Here is a 19,741-nt window from a genome sequence, read left to right as displayed (position 1 = left end):
TAATTTTTGCAATGAATTGATTTTTTGGGTGGGGGGAGAGAGAGTGTGTGAGCGGGGGAGAGGGGCTGAGGCGGGTGAGAGAGAGAATCTTAAACAGGCTCTACACTTAGCACAGAGCTTGATAATGGGGCTGGATGTCACAACTGCGAAGATCATGACTTGAGCCACAATCAAGAGTCAGATGCTTAACTGAGACTCTCAGGCGCTCCTGTAATGAACTGATTTTAAATTCACAGGAGGGTTTTGTTTGGAGGACTTTAAAAAAGTTTTTTTTTATTTTTTAATGTTGATATATTTTTTTGAGCACGCGCGAGCAGAGGAGGGGCAGAGAGGGAGACACAGAATCTGAAGCAGGTTCCAGGCTGTGAGCTGGAACTCACAAACTGACACGGGGCTCATACTCATGAACTGTGAGATAATGGCCTGAGCTGAAGTTGGACGCTTAATTGACTGAGCCACCCAGGTGACCCTGCATGTTTTTATTCAATAATTTGTTCTGGACTGCTTTCCAAATTAGCACATAGAGAACATCTGCATTTTCTTTTTAAACATCTGTATAGTAGCATAGATGTTCTATAGTTTAATCAGTCTGGGTGATTTAATCTATTGCTGGCCACATATTGTTTATAATATTTTCCTTTTGCAACCAGAGCTGCAGTGACTGTGTCACTTATTTTAAGTTGTGCTGTAAGGTAAATTCCTAGAAATGGATTGCTGTGTCAAAGTGTTTAAATGCATTTATATTGCCAAATTGTGTTCCCTAGGAGTTGTATCAGTGTGCATTTTTACCAGCAGTGTGTGGGAAGGCCTGTTTCTTTACACCCTCATTGATACAGTCATCAAATACGGATTTTTGATGAGGCACCTGGGTGACTCGCTTAAGCATCCGACTTCAGCTCAGGTCATGATGTCGTGGTTTGTGAGTTCGAGCCTCACATCAGGCTCTGTGCTGACAGCTCAGAGCCTGGACCCTGCTTCAGACTCTCTGTCTCCCTCTCTTTCTGCCCCTCCTCTGCTCACACTCTGTCTCTCTTTCAAAAATAAATAAACATTAAAAAAAAAACATAAAAAATATGGATTTTTGCCAATGTAATGGTTATGAAATATTTTGGTGTAAGTTGAGTATCTTTTCATATATTTAAGGTTTTTTACATTTCCTTTTCTGTGATTTATATGCTCCTGACTTTGGGTCATTTTCCTATTAGGTTTTTGGAGCTGTTAAAATATTAGGAAGATTAGCTCTTTGTGATAATGAGCTGAAAATATTTTTTCTCAGTTTATCATTTGATTTTTTAGAGCTGCAAATTTGAATTCAGTTCTGTTTGATTTTTATAGTCCATTCTGTTCATCACTATAATCGTGTTGCCTCAAATGATACATGTTCTACATTCCTGAAAGATTCCCTTACTTGTATCTATTACTTAATACATGTAGCATTTTAAAACTGTCTCCTAATAACAGTTTTTTCCCTCAATAGACACGGCATCAGCGAGGAGATACACATCCTCTCACTTTAGAAGAAATTTTGGATGAAACACAACATTTAGATATAGGACTCAAGCAGAAACAATGGCTAATGACTGAGGTAAGACTAGGCTTAAAATAGCATTAAGAAAGTTGGTTACCATGAAATATTTGCTGTAACTAAGATTTTTAATATACTGAAATCTGATAATTTTTACTTAAAAGAATTGGCATAGGGTCTTTGTTTTTGTTTTTTAAACATACACATTTTAAGGTGGTTTGATTTATTGGTTTTCTTAAGATCTTATGTATTTCAAAATGTCAAAGACTTTAGCATAAAAATTATAAAGAAGTCTGTCATTGTACCACTTCATTTAAGTTTTTCCAGAATAATTGCTTTTTTTTAATTGCTAAATTTAGAATGTATTTTGTCAAATTGTATTGTTTTTTTTGTTTTTTTTAATTTTTTTTTTTTAAGGCTTATTTATTTCTGAGAGAGAGAGAGAGAGAGAGAGAGAGAGAGAGAGAGAGAGAGAGAGAGCGCATGAGTGGGGAAAGGGCAGAGAGAGAGGAAGACACAGAATCAGAATCCTAGGCAGGCTCCAGGCTCTGAGCTGTCAGCACAGAGCCCGATGCGGGGCTCGAACTCATGAACCGTGAGATCATGACCTGAGCCAAAGTCGGACACTTAACCGACTGAGCCACACAGGCGCCCCAAATTGTATTGTTTTTATGTATGTTTTAGACATTTATACCATGAGGTAGTATAGGGATAATGAGATATTTGTTATGCTGTTACTACTATTATGATGTGATGGTGATATTATTGCCTCTAACAGATTACTTCGAAAACTAATCCTTAACATTGTGTATGTACACACATCATTGGAAGAAAAGAAACCCCACAATAATCAGTGACCATGCTAATTTAGAAATTAATAGCTTTTTAAAAATTCACACATTTCCCTCATTTCTACTTAAGTATAAAATGACAATTAGGAAGAATACTTTGTGTGTCCAGTGCTGTATTATAAAAATCAAATGTAAAGTTCCTAAAATATAACTTAATAATTTATTTTACTAAGCAAGATACTGTACTTGATTTTTATAAAATGAACAGTTAATCAGTAACATTATAGCTCATTGTATCAGTGATGCACAAATAGTTGTAATCCACATTTAAATTCTGTTGCTTTACCCAATCTTGAAATTTCATGGACTACCAACATTAGTTTAAAATTATTACTACTTTTCTGTTCCCCCTCCTTTCTTCTTTGTTTCTTTTCTTTCTCCTTTCCAGGGTCAGGCTGGCAGCTGCAGAAGAAAATAAATAGGATAGCTCTTCCTTGAGGAGCTTTCCTTCTGATAGTAGCTATATAGCAGAACTGACTAGGAATATAATTCATATTCAGTAATTCCTGCATTCCTACTCAGTTTCATTCTCAAGCTGCCATTATCGGTAGATTTCTTATATGCACAAGTCTGGTACTTTTCAGTTCCTTCCACACCTATAAGTACCATTTGATACCAGGTGGGGCAGACTATTGATAAAGTCCTCCCAGGGTTATGTTTCTTACATAGTGCCAGTATGCGATAAACTGTACTTTGAGGGTGGGATGGGCAATACCCAGTTCACTTTGTCTATTAATGTTAACTGGTGTTTATTCTTTATTTTTATCTTCCAAGAGAATCTGGGTATAGTTTCTTCAAATCTGTTGTGATAAAATGGTTTTTCTCATTTAAATAATTGATGTAGATAATAAGTTTCTTTTATAAAAAGTGAGCAATATGCTGATCTCTACCTGTTGTTTTTGGATCCTGGATGTCCAGTATTTTAGATATGCTAGTTGATATTCACAAGATACTTTTAACATACAACTATATTGGGTTTGATGTTTTTTTTTTTTAATTTTTTTTTTTCAACGTTTATTTATTTTTGGGACAGAGAGAGACAGAGCATGAACGGGGGAGGGGCAGAGAGAGAGGGAGACACAGAATCGGAAACAGGCTCCAGGCTCTGAGCCATCAGTCCAGAGCCCGACGCGGGGCTCGAACTCACAGACCGCGAGATCGTGACCTGGCTGAAGTCGGACGCTTAACCGACTGCGCCACCCAGGCGCCCCGGGTTTGATGTTTTTAAAATAATTAATAGAATTTAAGAATTATATATGAGGTTTCCTTTTGTTAATATATCCAAATTCTGTCATCGTTACAGGCATTAGTCAATAATCCGAAAATTGAAGTGATAGATGGGAAGTATGCCTTCAAGCCCAAATACAACTTGAAAGATAAGAAAGCCCTACTTAGGCTGTTAGATAAGCATGACCAGCGAGGCTTAGGAGGAATTCTTTTAGAAGACATAGAGGAAGGACTACCCAATTCCCAGAAAGCTATCAAGGTAACATTTCTTTTCTTTTTGTGCCTTAGTATAATTTGAATTAATAATACCTTGTTTTAAAAAACAGCAGGTGTTTTAAAATTTTTATTTTTAAATGTTTATTTTTGACAGAGGGTGAGAGAGTGCACGTGTGTGCATGAGCCGGGGAGGGGCAGAGAGAGAGGAAGAGGGAGAGAGAATCCCAAGCAGGGTCTGCACTGTCAGTATAGAGTCCGATGCAGGGCTTGAACTCACGAACCATGAGATCATGACCTGAGCCAAGGTTAAGAGTCAGATGTTTAATGGACTGAGCCACCCAGGTGCCCTGGTGATGAGAACTTGTAAGATTTACTCTCTTAGTAGCTTTTAAATAAACAATACGGTTTTATTAACTGTACTTTGTGTGCTATATATTACATCCCCATGACTTTTTTATTTATTTTATAACTGATAGTGTATACTTTTTGACTCCTTCATGCATTTTTCCCATCTCCCATCTGCTGTGTCTGACAACCACTGATCTGTTTTCTATTGATGAGCCTTTTTTTTTTTTTTAGATTGCACATAAAGGTGAGATCATACATTTGTCTTTTTCTGACTTATTTCACTTAGCATAATGGCCTCAAGGTCCATCTATTTTATTGCATATGGCAAGATTTCACTCTTTTATGGCTAGATAATATTTCAGGTGTGTGTGTGTGTGTGTATCAGATTTTCTTTATCCACGTATCCATCAATGGATACTTAGGTTGTTTCTGTATCTTGGCTATTGTGAACAATGGTGCTGTGTGCAAGGGAGTGCATGTATCCTTTTCAGTTAGCGTTTTTGGTTTCATTGGATAAGTACCAGAACTGGATTACTGAAGTATAGGGTTGTTCTATTTTCAGTTGCACCAATTTACATTCACACCAACAGTGCATGAGAGTTCCCTTTTCTCCACATCTTCTCCAACAGTGATACCTTGTCTTTATAATAATGGCTATTATTAACAGGTGTGAGATGATACCTCATTGTGGTTTAGCATTTCCCTGATGATGATGTTGATTGTGTTGGTGGTCATTTGTAGATCTTCTTTGGAAACATGTATTTGTGATCCTCTTCCAATTTTTAAATTAGACTGTTTTCTTGGTGTCAGGTTCCATGAGTTCTTTACATATTTGTGATTTTTTTTTTTAATGTTTATTTCTGAGACAGAGCATGAGTGGGGAGGGGCAGAGAGAGAGGGAGACACAGAATCCGAAGCAGGCTCCAGGCTCTAGGCTCTCAGCTGTCAGCACAGAGCCCGACACGGGGCTCGAACTCACAGACCATGAGATCATGACCTGAACAGAAGTTAGTCGCTCAACCGACTGAGCCACCCAGGTGCCCCTACATATTTTTGTGATCTTAACCCTTAATCAGATACATGATTTGCAAATATTTTCTCCCATTCAATAAGTTGCCTTTCCATTTTATTGGTTTCATTTGCTGTGCAGAAGCTTTTTAGTTTGATGCAGTGCCACTTTTTTGCTTTTGTTGTCTTTGCTTTTGATGTCAAGTCTGACAAATCAGATTTGATTGATGTCAAGTCTGACAAATCATCTCCAAAACTGATATCAGGAAACTTATCCACTTGTGTTTTCTTCTTGGTCTTTTATGGTTTCAGGTCTTATATTCAGGTTGTTAATTCATTTTAAGTTAATTTTTGCTAATGGTGTAAGACAGGCGTCCAATTTCATTCTTTTGCATGTAGCTGCCCAGTTTTTCCAGCACCACTTATTAAAGAGACTGCCCTTTGTGCATTGTTATTCTTGGCTCATTTGTCATAAATCTGTTGACCATATATGCATATATGGGCTCTCTATTCTGTTTCATTGATCTGTGTAACACTTTTTTTGTCAGTACTATACTCTTTTGATTACTGTAGCATTGTAATATAGTGTGAAATCAAGAAGTGTGATACCTCTGGCTTTGTTCTTTCTCAAGATTACTTTGGCTATTCAGGATCTTTTGTGGTTCCATGTAAGTTTTAGGATTAGTTTATTCTTTTTGTATGGAAAATGCCATTGGAATTTTGATAGGGATTGCATTGAATCCATAGTTTGCTTTGGATAGTATGGCCATTTTAACAGTGGTCCTCTTCCAATCCATGAGCATGGTGTATCTTTCCATTTATTTGTGTTGTCTTCAGTTTCTCTCATGAATGTCTCACACTTTGCAGTGTAGAGGTGTCTTACGTCCTTGGTTAACTTTATTCCTAGATATTTTATTCTTTTTGATGCACTTGCAAATAGGGTTATTTTCTTAATTTCAGATAGTTTGTTATTAGTGTAGAGAAATGTAACTTATTTCTGTATATAGGTTTTGTATCCTGCAACTGTACTGTATTCTAAAAGTTTGGTGAGTCTTTAGGGTTTTCTATATATGTCGTATTATCTGAAATTACTGACACTTTTTGTTCTTCTTTCCAATTTGGATGCCCTTAATTTCTTTTTCTTATTTAATTGCTCTGGCTAGCACCACCAGTAATGTGTTGAATAAAAGTGACAGGAACAGGCATTCTTGTTTCTGATTTTAGAGTAAAAGTTTTTGGTTTTTCACCAGTGAGTGTGATATTAACTGTGGAATTGTCATAAGTGGACTTTATTATGGTAAGGTGTATTCCCTGTATACCCAGTTTGTTGATTTTTTTTTTTTTTTTTTTTTATCGTGAGTGGATGTTGAATTTTGTCAAATGCTTTTTCTGCATTTATTGAGAGGTCATATGATTTTTCCAAGTTTCATGTTGTTAATGTGGTATATCACATTGTTTGATTTGTGCATTTGAACCTTGCGTCCCTGGAATAAATCCCATTTGATCATGGTATATAATCCTTTTAGTGTATTGTTGAATTCTATGTGCTAATACTGTGTTAGGATTTTTGTATCTGTATTCATCAGAGATGTTGGCCTATCAATTTTTTTCTTGTGGCATCTGTGTCTGGTTTTGATATCAGGTTAATGCTAGCCTCATAAAACGTGTTTGGAAGTATTCCTTTCCCCTATTTTGGAAGAGTTTAAGAAGGATCGATATTAATTCTTTTTTGAATGTTTGGTAGAATTCATCAATTAAGTTGCCTGGTCTTGGACTTTTTTTGTTGGGAGATTTTTTTTTTTTTTTGGATTACTGATTTTTTTTTCGATGTTTATTTATTTTGAGAGAGAGAGAGAGAGTGTGTGAGCAGGAGAGGGAGACACAGAATCCAAAGCAGGCTCCAGTCTCCGAGCTGTCAGCACAGAGCCCAATGCAGGGCTCGAATTCACAAACTGCGAGATCACGGCCTGAGCTGAAGTCGGGTGCTCAGCCGACTGAGCCACCCAGGGGCCCCGAGATTTTTCTTATTTTTGGTGTAGGCATTTATAGCTTTGAATTTCCATCTTAGAACTGCTTTTGCTTTATCTCATAAGTTTTGGTGTGCTGTATTTCCATTTTCTTTTGTCTCAAGGTATTTTTAATTTCTCCTTTCATAACTTTGTTGACCCATTAGTTGTATAGTAGTATATTGTTTAGCCTCCACATGTTTAATGTGTTTTTGCATTTTTCTTCTTATAACTGATTTCTGTTTCCATACTATTGTGGTCAGAAAAGATACTTGAGGGGCACCTGGGTGGTTCAGTAGGTTAAGTGTCCAGCTTCAGCTCAGGTCATAATCTCGTGGTTTGTGAGTTTGAGCCCCATGTTGGGCTCTGTACTGACAGCACAGAGCCTGGAGCCTGCTTCGGATTCTGTGTCTTCCTCTCTCTCTGCCCCTCCCCTGCTCGCACTCTGTCTCTGTCTTTCTCAAAAGTAAACATTAAAAAAAAAGATGATATGCTTTAGGTATTCTTAAATTTATTGAGATTTGTTTTCTGTCTAACGTGCTATCTATTCTGGAGAATGTTCCATGTGCACTTGAAAAGAATGTGTATTTTGGGGGTGCCTGGGTGGCTCAGTTGGTTAAGTGTCCGACTTTGGCCCAGGTCATGATCTCGCGGTTTGTGAGTTCAAGCCCCGCGTCGGGCTCTGTGAGCCTGGAGCCTGCTTCAGATTCTGTGTCTCCTCCCCCTCTCTCTGCCCCTCCCATGCTCATACTCTGTCTCTCTCTCCATAATAAATGTTAAAAAAAATTTTTTTTAAAGTAAAATGTGTATTTTGCTGTGTTTGGATGATATGTTTGGTATGTATCTGTTAATTCTGCTGTCCTGATGTATTAAGGCCAGTATTTCCTTACTGATTTTCTGTCTGGATGATCTGTTCATTGATATAACTGGGGTATAAACTCTACTGTTACTTTATCACTGTCAACTTATTACTTTGTTAATATTTGTTTTATGTATTTTGGTGGCCCTATGTTGGGTACAAAGATATCCTGTTTTTGGATTGATCCCTTTATCATGATGTAATGCTGTCTTTGACTCTGTTACAGACTTTTGTAGTCTGTTTTGTCTGATATAAGTATTGCCAAGTCAGCTTCCTTTTGGTTTCCATTTGCAGAGAATGTCTTTTTCATCTCACTTTGAGTCTCTGGGTGTCTTTAGATCTTAAGTGAGTCTCTTGTAGACAGCATATACCTGGGTCTTGTTTTCATCTTGTTTTGTTTTATCCTTTCAGCCACCCTATGTCTTTTGATTGGAGCATTGAGTCCATTTATATTTGAAGTAGTAATTGGTAGGTATGTACTCATTGCCATTTAATTTGTTGTTTTCTTTTTTGTTTTTGTTCTGTTTTTTCTTCTTTTTTGGCTTTCTTCCCTTGCGATCATACTTTTCCTTAGTGTTTTGTTTTCCTTTCTCTTTATTTTTTAGTGTATCTCTTATAGGTATTTGGCTTGTGTTTATCATGAGGTTCATACATAGCATCCTATGTATATAGTAGTCTATCGATGTTGATGGTCGTGTAAATTCAGATATGTTCTAAAAGCCCTACATTTTTACTGCCCCACCCCCCACGTTTTGTTTTTCATGTCATATTTTATATCTTATTTTTTTTGTGTTCTTCGACCAATTATTGTAGGTGTAGATGATTTTATTACTTTTGTCTTTTCACCATCACACTATATAGGTGGTTGATCTACTACCTTCACTATATGTTTACCACTAAAATGCCTTCTTTCATAATTTTCTTCTAGTTATGGTCTTTTCATTTATAGAAGTCCCTTTAACATTTCTTATAAGGTTGGTTGGTTGTTGAACTCCTTTAACTTTTGCTTGTATGGGAAACTCTTCTCTTTCCTTCACGTCTGAGTGATAATCTTGCTGGGTAGAGTAAGTTCTTGGTTTTAGTTTTTTTACTGTCATTGCTTTGAATATGTCGTACCATTCTCTTCTGGCCTTTGAATTTTTGTCTGAAAAATCAACTTCTAGTCTTAGAGGGGTTCTTTAGGTTGTAAATAGTTGTTTTTGATTTTAAGAATCACTCTTCCTCTTGGGGTGCCTGGGTGGCTTAGTTGGTTAAGCATCTGACTCTTGATTTCACCTCAGGTCATGATCTCATGGTTTGTGAGATCGAGCCCCGATTTGGGTTTTATGCTGACAGTGCAGAGCCTGCTTGGGATTCTCTCTCTCTGCCCCTCCCCTGCTTATGCTGTCTCTCTCTCTCAAAATAAATAAACCTAAAAAAAAAAAAAATCAACTTTTTAAATTGTTGATAATTGTATTCTAGTGTATCTTGGCATAGATCTTTTTTGGTATAGGTCTCTTTTGTTCATTTTATTGGGGACTTTCTGTATTTCCTGGACTTGGATGTCTGTTTCCTTTGCCAAGTCAGAGGAGTTTCCAGCCATTATTTTTTTAAGTAGGTTTCTTTCCTTTTTCTCTTCTCCTTCTGGGATCCCTATAATTTGAATATTAGTATGCTTGATGTTGTCCCAGAGGTCCCTTAAACTATCCTCATTTTTAAAAACTGTCTTTCTTCTTTTTGCTGTTCTGATTGGGTGATTTCCACTACCCTGTCTTACAAATCACTGATCCATTTTTTCTGTGTCATTTGATCTGCAGTTGATTCCCTGTACTGTATTTTTCATTTCAGTTATTGTATTCTTCAGCTCTGATTTTTCAGCTCTCTTTTTAAATTTTCTCTTTGTTGAAGTTCTCACCGTGCTCACCTGTTTTTCTCCTGAGTTTGGTGAGCATTTTTATGACCATTACTTTGAACTTTTTATCTGAACTATTTTTCAAAGTATTTTATGTCATGAATAATTTATATAAATAAGAATGAAGGGATGGTGAAAAACAACTTTACTGGAAATTTTTATAAGATTTTAACATAGCAAACTTCTGTATCAAGTGTATTTTGGCAAACACATCAGAAAGATGAAAGAATACTATTATACGTCTTTTTAGCAAAGTGAAATGGCAAAGGTTCATATCACATAGTATTGTACAGTGAATTCCTTCTTGTTGAAAAACTAACTGAAGGAAAATACCTTATATATTCAAGTCCTTAGCAATATGTCATTCAATCATTGATTCTTAAGCTTGAGGTGATTCATCTATGGTATTGTCGTCCAAAGACTTACAGGTTTAGATTTTATTTCTATAATGAATTTCACCATCATCAGAGTCTAGAGTGAGTGCTACTATCAGGCTTTCTATATCCTTGTTCTCATTCATTAATAATGGTGAAGTATCTTCTGTCAGTTTTCTTGTCATTGCTCTAAGGAGCAGAAGATAAAAAATTCTGAACTGTCAAATATTTAATGAAAGCTAAAAGACAACAAAGACCACTCTGTAGTCTTTTATATCTTCTGAAAGATAATGCAATAGTTTGGGCAGTGCAATAACACAAATTGAATCACACTTCTAAGTGATAGAATTTCACTGTTTCACTATTATATTACACTTGTAGGTGATATAACCTTTCTTTCCTTTAAAAAAAACCTTTTTACTATTTATTTATAATGTTTATTTATTTATTGAGAGGGGGAGAGAAAGCTGGGGAGGGCGGGGGGGGGTGGGGTGGGGAGAGAGAAACCCAAGCAGGCTCCATGCTGTCAGCAAAGAGCCCAACGTGGGGCTCAAAACCATGAACCATGAGATGATGAGCTGAAATCAAGAGTCAGACACTTAAACTGACTGAGCCAGCCAGGTGCCCCACTATTTTAGCTTTTTAAAGCATAATTGGAAATAATTGCTAATAGTAAATAAGTGGCAAAATATTTTAAAGTAGAGGGAAAGTAAGAACACTAAGATCACACAGTTTTTCTTAGATTAATAAAAGGCTCCAATGGACCTACATTAAATTGCAACATAGGTTGGATTTTTTCAAAAATAAGTAAGGTTTCTTTTTGTACTTTGGAAATCTCTAAGAATAAAACTCTTGAAATAGCAATACATAAAAGTAGTGAGAATTGCTCATTGAAAGAAATTTGAGAATTAAAATTGGGTATAGTAGACCCTAATGGTATACTGAAGGTTAAAAGAAATGGGAGTCCTGGGGTACCTGGGTGGCTCAGTCAGTTAAGTGTCCAACTCTTGGTTTTGGCTCAGGTCATGATCTCACGGTCATGGTTTCAAGCATTGCATTGGGGTGCATGCTGACAGCGCTGAGCCTGCTTAGGGTTCTCTCTCCTGTCTCTTTGCCCCTCCCTGGTGCACACGCACTCGTGTTCTCTTTCTCTCTCTCTCTCTCTCTTTCTCTCTCTCTCTCTCTCTTTCTCTCTGTCAAATAGACTTACAAGGACTACTACTTTTTTTTTTATTAAAAAAAATATTTTGTTGGGGGGAGGTAATTTGGAAGTTAACTGAAAAAAAATTTGTTTTTTTGTCTTTTAAGGCTTTGGGGGACCAGATACTATTTGTAAATCGTCCTGATAAAAAGAAAATTCTTTTCTTCAATGATAAGAGCTGTCAGTTTTCTGTGGATGAAGGTGAGCCTTTCTGTTTAGTTTTCAAATATTACAGGGTGACAAATTTATATTTATAATCCTATTATAGGTGTGCCTGGGTGGCTCAGTCAGTTAAGCGTCCTACTTCTGCTCAGGTTATGATCTCATTGTTCATGAGTTCGAGCCCCATGTCCGTCTCTGTGGTGAGAGCTCAGAGCCTGGAGCCTGTGATTCTGTGTCGTCTCCTCTGTCTGCCCTTCCCCCGCTCCTTGCTCTGTCTCTTTCTCAAAAGTAACATTATAATTCTATGTTAACAAATTTTGTAGTAGTGCTTTTTTAGCCTTATCTTTTAGAACACAACTAATCTTCTAACATATTGTTTCTGAGAATGCAATTTGAAATATGGAATTTGAAAGATTTTAGGTTATTTGTACTTGTAATCATATAGTAGGTTAGATATTTTATGCTTATATGTCAGCTGTACCAGTTTATTTCTTTATTTCTATTATTTTACAAATACTACATATCTTGATATGAAAGTTTGATGCAGGATGGGAAAAAGAACAAAATTCTGTTGGTGACTAATATTAAGTAATTTATGAGTTGATTATCAGATTGGATAGGGAAGATGACTTTTTTCTCTGACTCTTGTAGAGTCAGATGCTAATAAGCTTATGGTGAATCTTATACTAAATGTGTGATGCCTGTGTTTGGATTTTAATTAAAAATACTTCATTAATACTTGTCAGGTAAAATAGTTAAACAAGGGTTTAGTCATGGGAAATCTATACCTATACAAGTAGAAATTCTCACTTAGGGACACTGGGTGTCTCAGTTGGTTAAGCGACTGACTTCAGCTCAGGTCATAATCTCGCAGTTTGTGATTTGGAGCCCCACGTTGGGCTCTGTGCTGACAGCTTCAGAACCCGGAGCCTGCTTCGGATTCTGTGTCTCCTGTCTCTCTTTGACCCTCCCCTGCTTGTGCTCTGTTTCTCTCTCAAAAATAAATAAATAAATAAATAAATAAAAATTCTCATTTAAACAAGTGTGAGACTGTACTGTAAATTTGTATTAATTTTGAACTAAAAAGGCAAGAAAAGAATTAAACACCATTTTAATTATAAAATTTGAAAAGTAATACAAACTTACACCAGACTATCTTAACATTATAGAATTACATAAAATAAAAAAGTAATATTAAATTCCAAATAGTGAAACTATTGTTATGCATGCCTGGTAGTCCTAGTGACTTTCGTTTATTGTATTAAATAAAAGAGTTTCTATTGAAGGAATAATTTTGTATAAAAATGCACATATAATTCTTGTCCCTTTAGTAGCCCATACATGTCTTATGATTTTGTAATTTTTGCAATAGCTCTTAAGTTTTTTTTTTTATTTGTTATCTGGCTGCAGATATTAGGCTTGTGGTGCTTGTAGATAGGAGTTTAGTCAACCTGAAGTTATGCAGATGACCATGATTTGTTTTAGGAAGTAGAATGTTGTGTTTTGTTGGAAAATCGTGATTGAGAGTACCTTGTATATAGTTGGTTCTCAATGTTTTTTACTGTAAATAAAAAATTTCAAAGCATTCCAGTTATTCTGTATTGCACTTTCTAATAAATAAAGTAAGCTTTCTGTGTGTCAGTAAGGTAGTAGTGACCTTCTATACACTGTAGTGATACTCATTTAAGAAAGTTTGGCTTAGCAGTTTTCGTATTGCTTGAGTTGCTTTTTGAAAACTTTTATAATTGTCATACTGATTTGACACTTTGAAAAAACATAGAGGTGGACTTGATCCTTAAGATATTTACAAGTTTAAAAAAAATAGCTAATTCCTTTATTCTTTGGCATAGCTAATCCATTTGAAAGCAATTTGCAGTATTAAAAAAAAATCACAAGTATCACGTGTTCCAATAGGAAGATCTTGCAATGAAAAGCAGATACATTTTTCCTTTCACTAATTGGAGGCCCTTTCATTTGTGGCCATACTTAACTGGATTTACTTAAAATGTTTTTGTTTTTAGTGTTTGTTTATTTTTGAGAGAGAGACAGAGTTTGAGTCGGGGAGGAGCAGAGAGAGAGAGAGGGAGATACAGAATCTGAAGCAGGCTTCAGGCTCTGAGCTATCAGCACAGAGCCCAGTGAGGGGCTCGAACTCACAAACCGTGAGATTGTCGGACGCTTACCAACTGAGCCACCCAGGCGCCCCTAACTGGATTTATTTTAATTCTTTGAGTGGTTTTCCCCTTATAATATGCTTATATTTTTATTTCTTGAATTTTCAGCTTGAAATATTATAATGACTTTTTCTTATCATGTTGCTGATTCCACCTGCTGTCTCTCTTCTTCACTTTCTAATATAGTATAGCACTAGTTTTAGTTCCCCCTACCATTTTTCTTGATACCTTTATCAATCAAAATAATTGAACGTTCTCTGGGAATTTTTAGTATTAAGTCTGCTCTGCAGATGGCAGCGTGGTGTAGCATATCTGTTCTGTTATGTAGATGTGTAATTTGAGGCAAATGTTAAGGTTGTAGTAGCTCGCTAAGAATAGCATGGACCTCTAGGTTTTCTTGGTAAAATTTCATTGGAGAAATTTTAGGAGTATACTTAATTTCCGCTGTAATCCTCACACTAAACATTATACCAAGCCATTATTTTCTGTCCCCTGTTGCGATTTTTCTGTGGATATCACTGTTTTAACTTTGCTCAGCCTTTTCCTGTTTGCGTTATCTTTTTCTAAAGTTCTATTCTTTAATATTATCCCTATTTTCATTTGCTGTTTTATATGGCCTTTGTTGGCTTAAACTCTTCCCATCTCCTTATTACTTGGTTTATAAGGACAAGATGAGGATTTTCACTTTTTTTACCCAGATTATAAAAGTAACCGTATATGCTTGTTCGTAAAATCCTACACATTTAGAAGTAAGTTGTGTAAATTGTTTGATGTTTATTTTTGTAATTTTCTAATTTGCTTTTTCTCTGTTGGAGATATTCTATAATGCCATATGGCTATTTAGTGTTCCATTATATAAGTGTACCTGATAAATGGATTTTTAAGTATTTAATAATGCTGCAGCAAATATTCTTACACACCTTACATGCTGGATATGTGTATGTATTTTTTATGTTATGAAATAGCTGTATATATCTGGAGATACTGGGAAGGTAAATTGACAGATTATGCATCTATTAAGATCTTTGTTGTTTCTGACTTACTTAATATATGTTGAAATATATTACTAGATTTCCTAATAGTGAACTGTCCTTACACTCCTAGAATAACCCTTTTTTTATGTTCTATATTTCTGGATTCTTTTCCTGTATATTAAGGATTTTTGCTTCAGTGTCAGTGTTCTCTTTTTTGTTTACTTTCTCAGGATTTGTTTTGTGTGTGATGCTGGATACATCCAAACAGAAGTACTGTTTTTCCTTCCATCATTCCTGTCCTTTTCCTTCCCTTTCCCATTCTTTCCTTGTGAGAATATTCAATTCCTTGAGGATTTGAACACGAAAACTCATGCATGCATGTGTCTGGCTGTGGCTGCTTTGACAGCATTCTTCATATCTTCTTTGGTTATGTCCCTCATAAAGTTGACTACCTTGTGAATTTTTGACAGTCTGTTCTTTCCTAAAATCACTTTTAATTTTCAAATTTAATAGCAAATGCTTTTGCAGAGTGTGGCCCTAGAACGTGTTTAATTTTTTTGTGTGATTTCCCCTTTTTATTGCTAACTTTTTGTATTTGGGCATTCTCCCTTATTTCTGTATTATGCTGTTGGTTTATCTATTTTACTTTTGTTGTTGTGTTTTTGTTTTAAGGGAAAATACAATCAGATCACCTTTTACATACTAAATTTTGATTGACTACTTCTTATGAGCAGTGACTGAGCAAACATTAAAATCTGCCATTGCCTTTTGGTTGTTAATTTTGCCAGTACTTCCTGTATGTTTTCCTGCAGAGTTTTTAGCTTATAAACATTCTTGACAATCCTAGTTTAAGGACTGTATCCATAAACATTATAAAGCATCCCCTCTTGGTTGTAGTTCATATTTTTTTTACTTTAAAGTCTGACTTTATCTCATTATTCTTTTAATCCCTTGCCCTTTTTTTTGACTGATATATTTTTGCCCATTTTTTTGTACCCTGTCTTTTGTGTATATATTTCCTTTGTAGTTGACATACAGTCGGTTTTAACCTTTTGAAATGTCATTTTGTATTTATTATCTTTAATACGTGATATATTCGCCCCATTATTTGTTTGGAAATTATATAATTTGGGGGGGGCTCTTTTGTGTATATAAAGTGATTCTCTTTATATCTCTAAGTAATTTGCTTAAACTTATTGGTATCATTTTATCAACTTCGTTCTTTTGTTTTTATTTTCTAATTGACACTTTTTGAGATTTTGGTAATGGTCTATTATAGTGTATTCATGAATTCATTTATTCAACAAATATTTACTGATGTCCTATTATATGCCCCAGTCATTTTGTTAAATATAGGGATACAGTAGTGAACAAGGTAGACCATTCTCTGCCTTTGTGGAGTTTATATTCTAAAGGATAAAGTAGACAATACAAAAAATAAAAATGATTACAGATTCTATCAAATTCTAGGAAAGAGACAAATGTAGTATGTGCAAGCCAGTAAAGGCATGGGGGATAGAGCTCAGAGAAGACCGCCATGGATGGAGGAGCCATGGAATGAGGTGGAGCCAGCCTTGCAAAGTACCGGAATGGTGCCCATGTGTGTGCTGTTGTGGGGGAAGTGGGGCTCAAGCAGAGAATAGTGAAGGCAAAGGTTGTAGTAAAGACTTTGATTTTTTTCACAGACTAGTGGTTTTTAATCCTTTATTCATCAGATTCAGTGGGCCTTGAGTAACAAATACTTTGTAACATCTTCTTTGCTCTTATAAAATGAAATTTCAAGATGATACAACCTACTTTTAGACATAATTTCTTAGAAGTCAGTATAATAGTGGGACGCCTGGCTGGCTCAGTCAGTAGAGCATGTGACTCTTAACCTCAGGGTTGTGAGCCCCACATTGGGCATAGAGCTTCTTTAAAAAACAAAACAAAACAAAAAACTATAATACCCTAACTGTAACAGAAAGGAGAAATAAAAGGAATTGATTTATATTTTACAAAAAATTTATTTCAATATTGTTAATATTTAATCTGTTCAAGCACATATTAGAATATAAAAAGAATATAAATAATATAGTTGTTGACCTTTATGTGTAGAGTCACTATGGGATGCGATGGCTACAGATGGACCAGTACAAGTGTCATGATGCAATAGCAACCTATATACCATGATCAGTGTTTTCCTTAAGCAGTAAAGAACTCTTGGCAAAGGTCTGCAAAATACGAAGTGAAGTTTTTCTGTGACTTGCAAAGGTTAATCATACTATATTCTCTGTATAATATATCTTTATGTTGCTAGGAAATCGTGTATATTAAACCACTATAAAAAGTACTTTATATATGTATATAGAATTTGGTTGTAGGCTCAGTTTGTTATCATAAACTGATGTTTTTCATTAATCTTTATACTTTCAAAGAAGGAGGCTGGAGGAAGAAAGGTTTTTCAACAATGGCAGTATTGATATTTGGAGCTGGGTGATCTTTTTTTTTTTGGTGTTAGGACTGTTATTCTGTATTGTAGATGTTTTGTAGAATCCCTGGCTGCTTTTAGATGTCACTGCCATACCTTTCCTTACAGCGCGGCGACTAAAAATGTACCCAGATATTACCAAATGTTCCCCCAGGAGGCAAAACTACTTGGGTTGAGAATTCTGTTGAAGGTACGATTTATGTTTATAAAATAGACAACAGTTAATTAAGATACGTTGTCTTCAAGCTTCTTTTCATGAATTTTTTGATTCAGCACATTCACTGATACAACGGATGTCCAAGTGAATAAGGTTTCTGTTCGTGAGCTCACCTAAGACAGAGGGAAGATTGACATAGGAACTCGTATAGTAGCTCTTGCATACTGTCATTGTGATGTTCATACAGTGGTGTAGAGACCCTGGGGGAATATCATCCACAGGAACTTCAGAGGTGGGACAGTGTTCTTTTAGTTGAAATTGTCAGTATGGCATAAATCACTAATTAAAAAAAAAAACTGAGTCTTTGCTAATGGTATAAACAGAGAAGGCCCCCCGAAAATTGATGCATATCGTAATATTTATTTTCCTTGCCCTTTTTTCATATTTTACTCAAAATGGTTTGTCCTGATTGTATTGATGAAGATTTTTATTTTAGCCCAGTAGGTGGCAGTCATAGCTAGAGATGAAATCTTGAATGATGACGCTTTCAGTCATGCTTAAGATTACCCTTCATTTTATCTGTAAATAGAAGCAAATGTCCTAAAATGAGATGTAGCAAACAAGTAAGGAGAGAGTTTATTTGTAGTAATTTAAAAAAATCAAATAGGTAAGTGAACACAGCGTAGCAGAAGTTAGGTATATGTCTTATTTCACAAAAGCGTTTCCTTATATCAGAATTGTATTCATTTAGAGGCAGTATAAATGCAGTGGTTAAGAGGATGGTTTGAGTAGTTAACTGTTGGTTTATATCTTAGCTTTGCTCCTTGTTTGCTTAGACAAGATACTTCTGAGATTCCTTATCTATAAAATAGGAGTAACGGTATCTGTCTTGTCCTTATGAGAATTAAATGAGTTAATATGAAAGTTCTTAGAGCTTGGAACAGAGCCTGGCGCATAGTAAGAATAGTAGTAACAGTAATATTAGCTATTATTAGTAGAATTAGAAATACCAAATAGTACCAAAATATTAGGTGTTTAAATCTTACCTGATTATTTATTCACATTTCCTTAGCTCTCTGGCTGATTGACTAAGTGGATCTGTAATTTTGTGTTTTGTTACATAGCAGAGAGCCAGAGCCGGTTTAGCAGTCTGAAGCCACATTTGTGCTGATCTTTTGCGGAAACATAACGTTAATTGGTGTTCCTGGTGACAAGTCCAGTGACAACGCTGATTTTTCTTTCATTGCTGCTATTTTCTTTCCTACCTGGAAGCTTAAACAATTTAAACTTTATCCTTCCAATATAGGACTTCTCTCAGAAACTCTTAGAGCTCTGGTGCTGTTTTATTTAGTTCATTATTTTTTAATGGCTATATGGTATTCCATTTTATGGATGTGCTTTAAAACAGTTTTTCTGATGCTCCACAGATGGAAATTTAATTTTTGTTTTCCTATATGCTATTATAAATAGTGTTTAATACTTACACATAAATATATGTGCACTTGCCTCATTATTTCCATATTGTAGTTTTCTTGAAATAGAATTGTGAGATCAGAAGGTAAGGCATATTTAAAAAATTTTCTTTTCCTTAAAAAAATTTTTTTTAATGTTTATTTTTAAGAGAGAGAGAGAGAGAGAGAGAGAGAGAGAGAGAGAGAGAGAGAGAGAGAGAGATGCAGAATCCAAAGCAGGCGCTAGGCTCCAGGCTGACAGCACAGAGCCTGATGCAGAACTCTAACCCACCAACTGTGAGGTCATGACCTGAGCCAAAGTCAGACACTCAACTGACTGAGCCACCCAGGCACCCCTAAAAAATTTTCAATACTTTGCCTAATGCCTTTTGTAAAGTTTGCACCAATATTTTGGGACCAAATTACCCCTCCACAGCAGTATATGGAAAAGTATCCATTTCTTTACCCTCAACAGTACCAGATGTTTTTAGTTGTCTTTGCCAGGCTCATAGAAAATAAAGATTATCTTGAATGTATTTTTCTTGCAATGACTTTATAAAATTAAGAAAAACAAGATTATTTCTCTTTGTACCTCTGTCAACTATACATTTTCTGTCCCCCCATACATTAAAATGTAATTAAATTTCGGATCCTGTGGAATCCTGCCTCTAAAATTTGGCCCTGCTTTCCAGTGTTCATCTTAAGTATTTGTGCAGCTGTGATACATTTATATAGTACATGTAATACTTAAATACTGCAACAGCACTAAGCTAAGGAAAGGCAGGGATTAATGTAGAAATGTTTTATTGAAAAATAACAAAGACATTGAAGAGTTTTTTTATTCAGG

General features: G+C 35.5%; 1 protein-coding gene across 5 annotated transcripts in view; it reads left to right on the top strand.

The window, feature by feature from the left end:
• Positions 1-19,741, top strand: part of GTF2E2 (general transcription factor IIE subunit 2) — an 80,316-nt gene that overhangs the window by 43,113 nt on the left and 17,462 nt on the right. For 4 of the 5 annotated variants that reach the window (XM_045455986.1, XM_045455997.1, XM_045455966.1 and 1 more), the window contains 3 exons: positions 1,478-1,585; positions 3,680-3,862; positions 11,614-11,707. In XM_045455986.1, coding sequence (XP_045311942.1) covers positions 1,478-1,585; positions 3,680-3,862; positions 11,614-11,707 — 385 coding nt within the window. Of the gene's footprint in view, positions 1-1,477; positions 1,586-3,679; positions 3,863-11,613; positions 11,708-17,394; positions 17,477-19,741 lie in introns of all 5 variants that reach the window. The other variant, XM_045456007.1, reaches the window with a different exon arrangement.

This window comes from Leopardus geoffroyi, chromosome B1 (assembly GCF_018350155.1).
Source record: "Leopardus geoffroyi isolate Oge1 chromosome B1, O.geoffroyi_Oge1_pat1.0, whole genome shotgun sequence".
Classification (NCBI taxonomy): domain Eukaryota; kingdom Metazoa; phylum Chordata; class Mammalia; order Carnivora; family Felidae; genus Leopardus; species Leopardus geoffroyi.
Note: the sequence above shows the minus strand (reverse complement) of the source record. Positions and strands in the feature narration are given on the sequence as shown.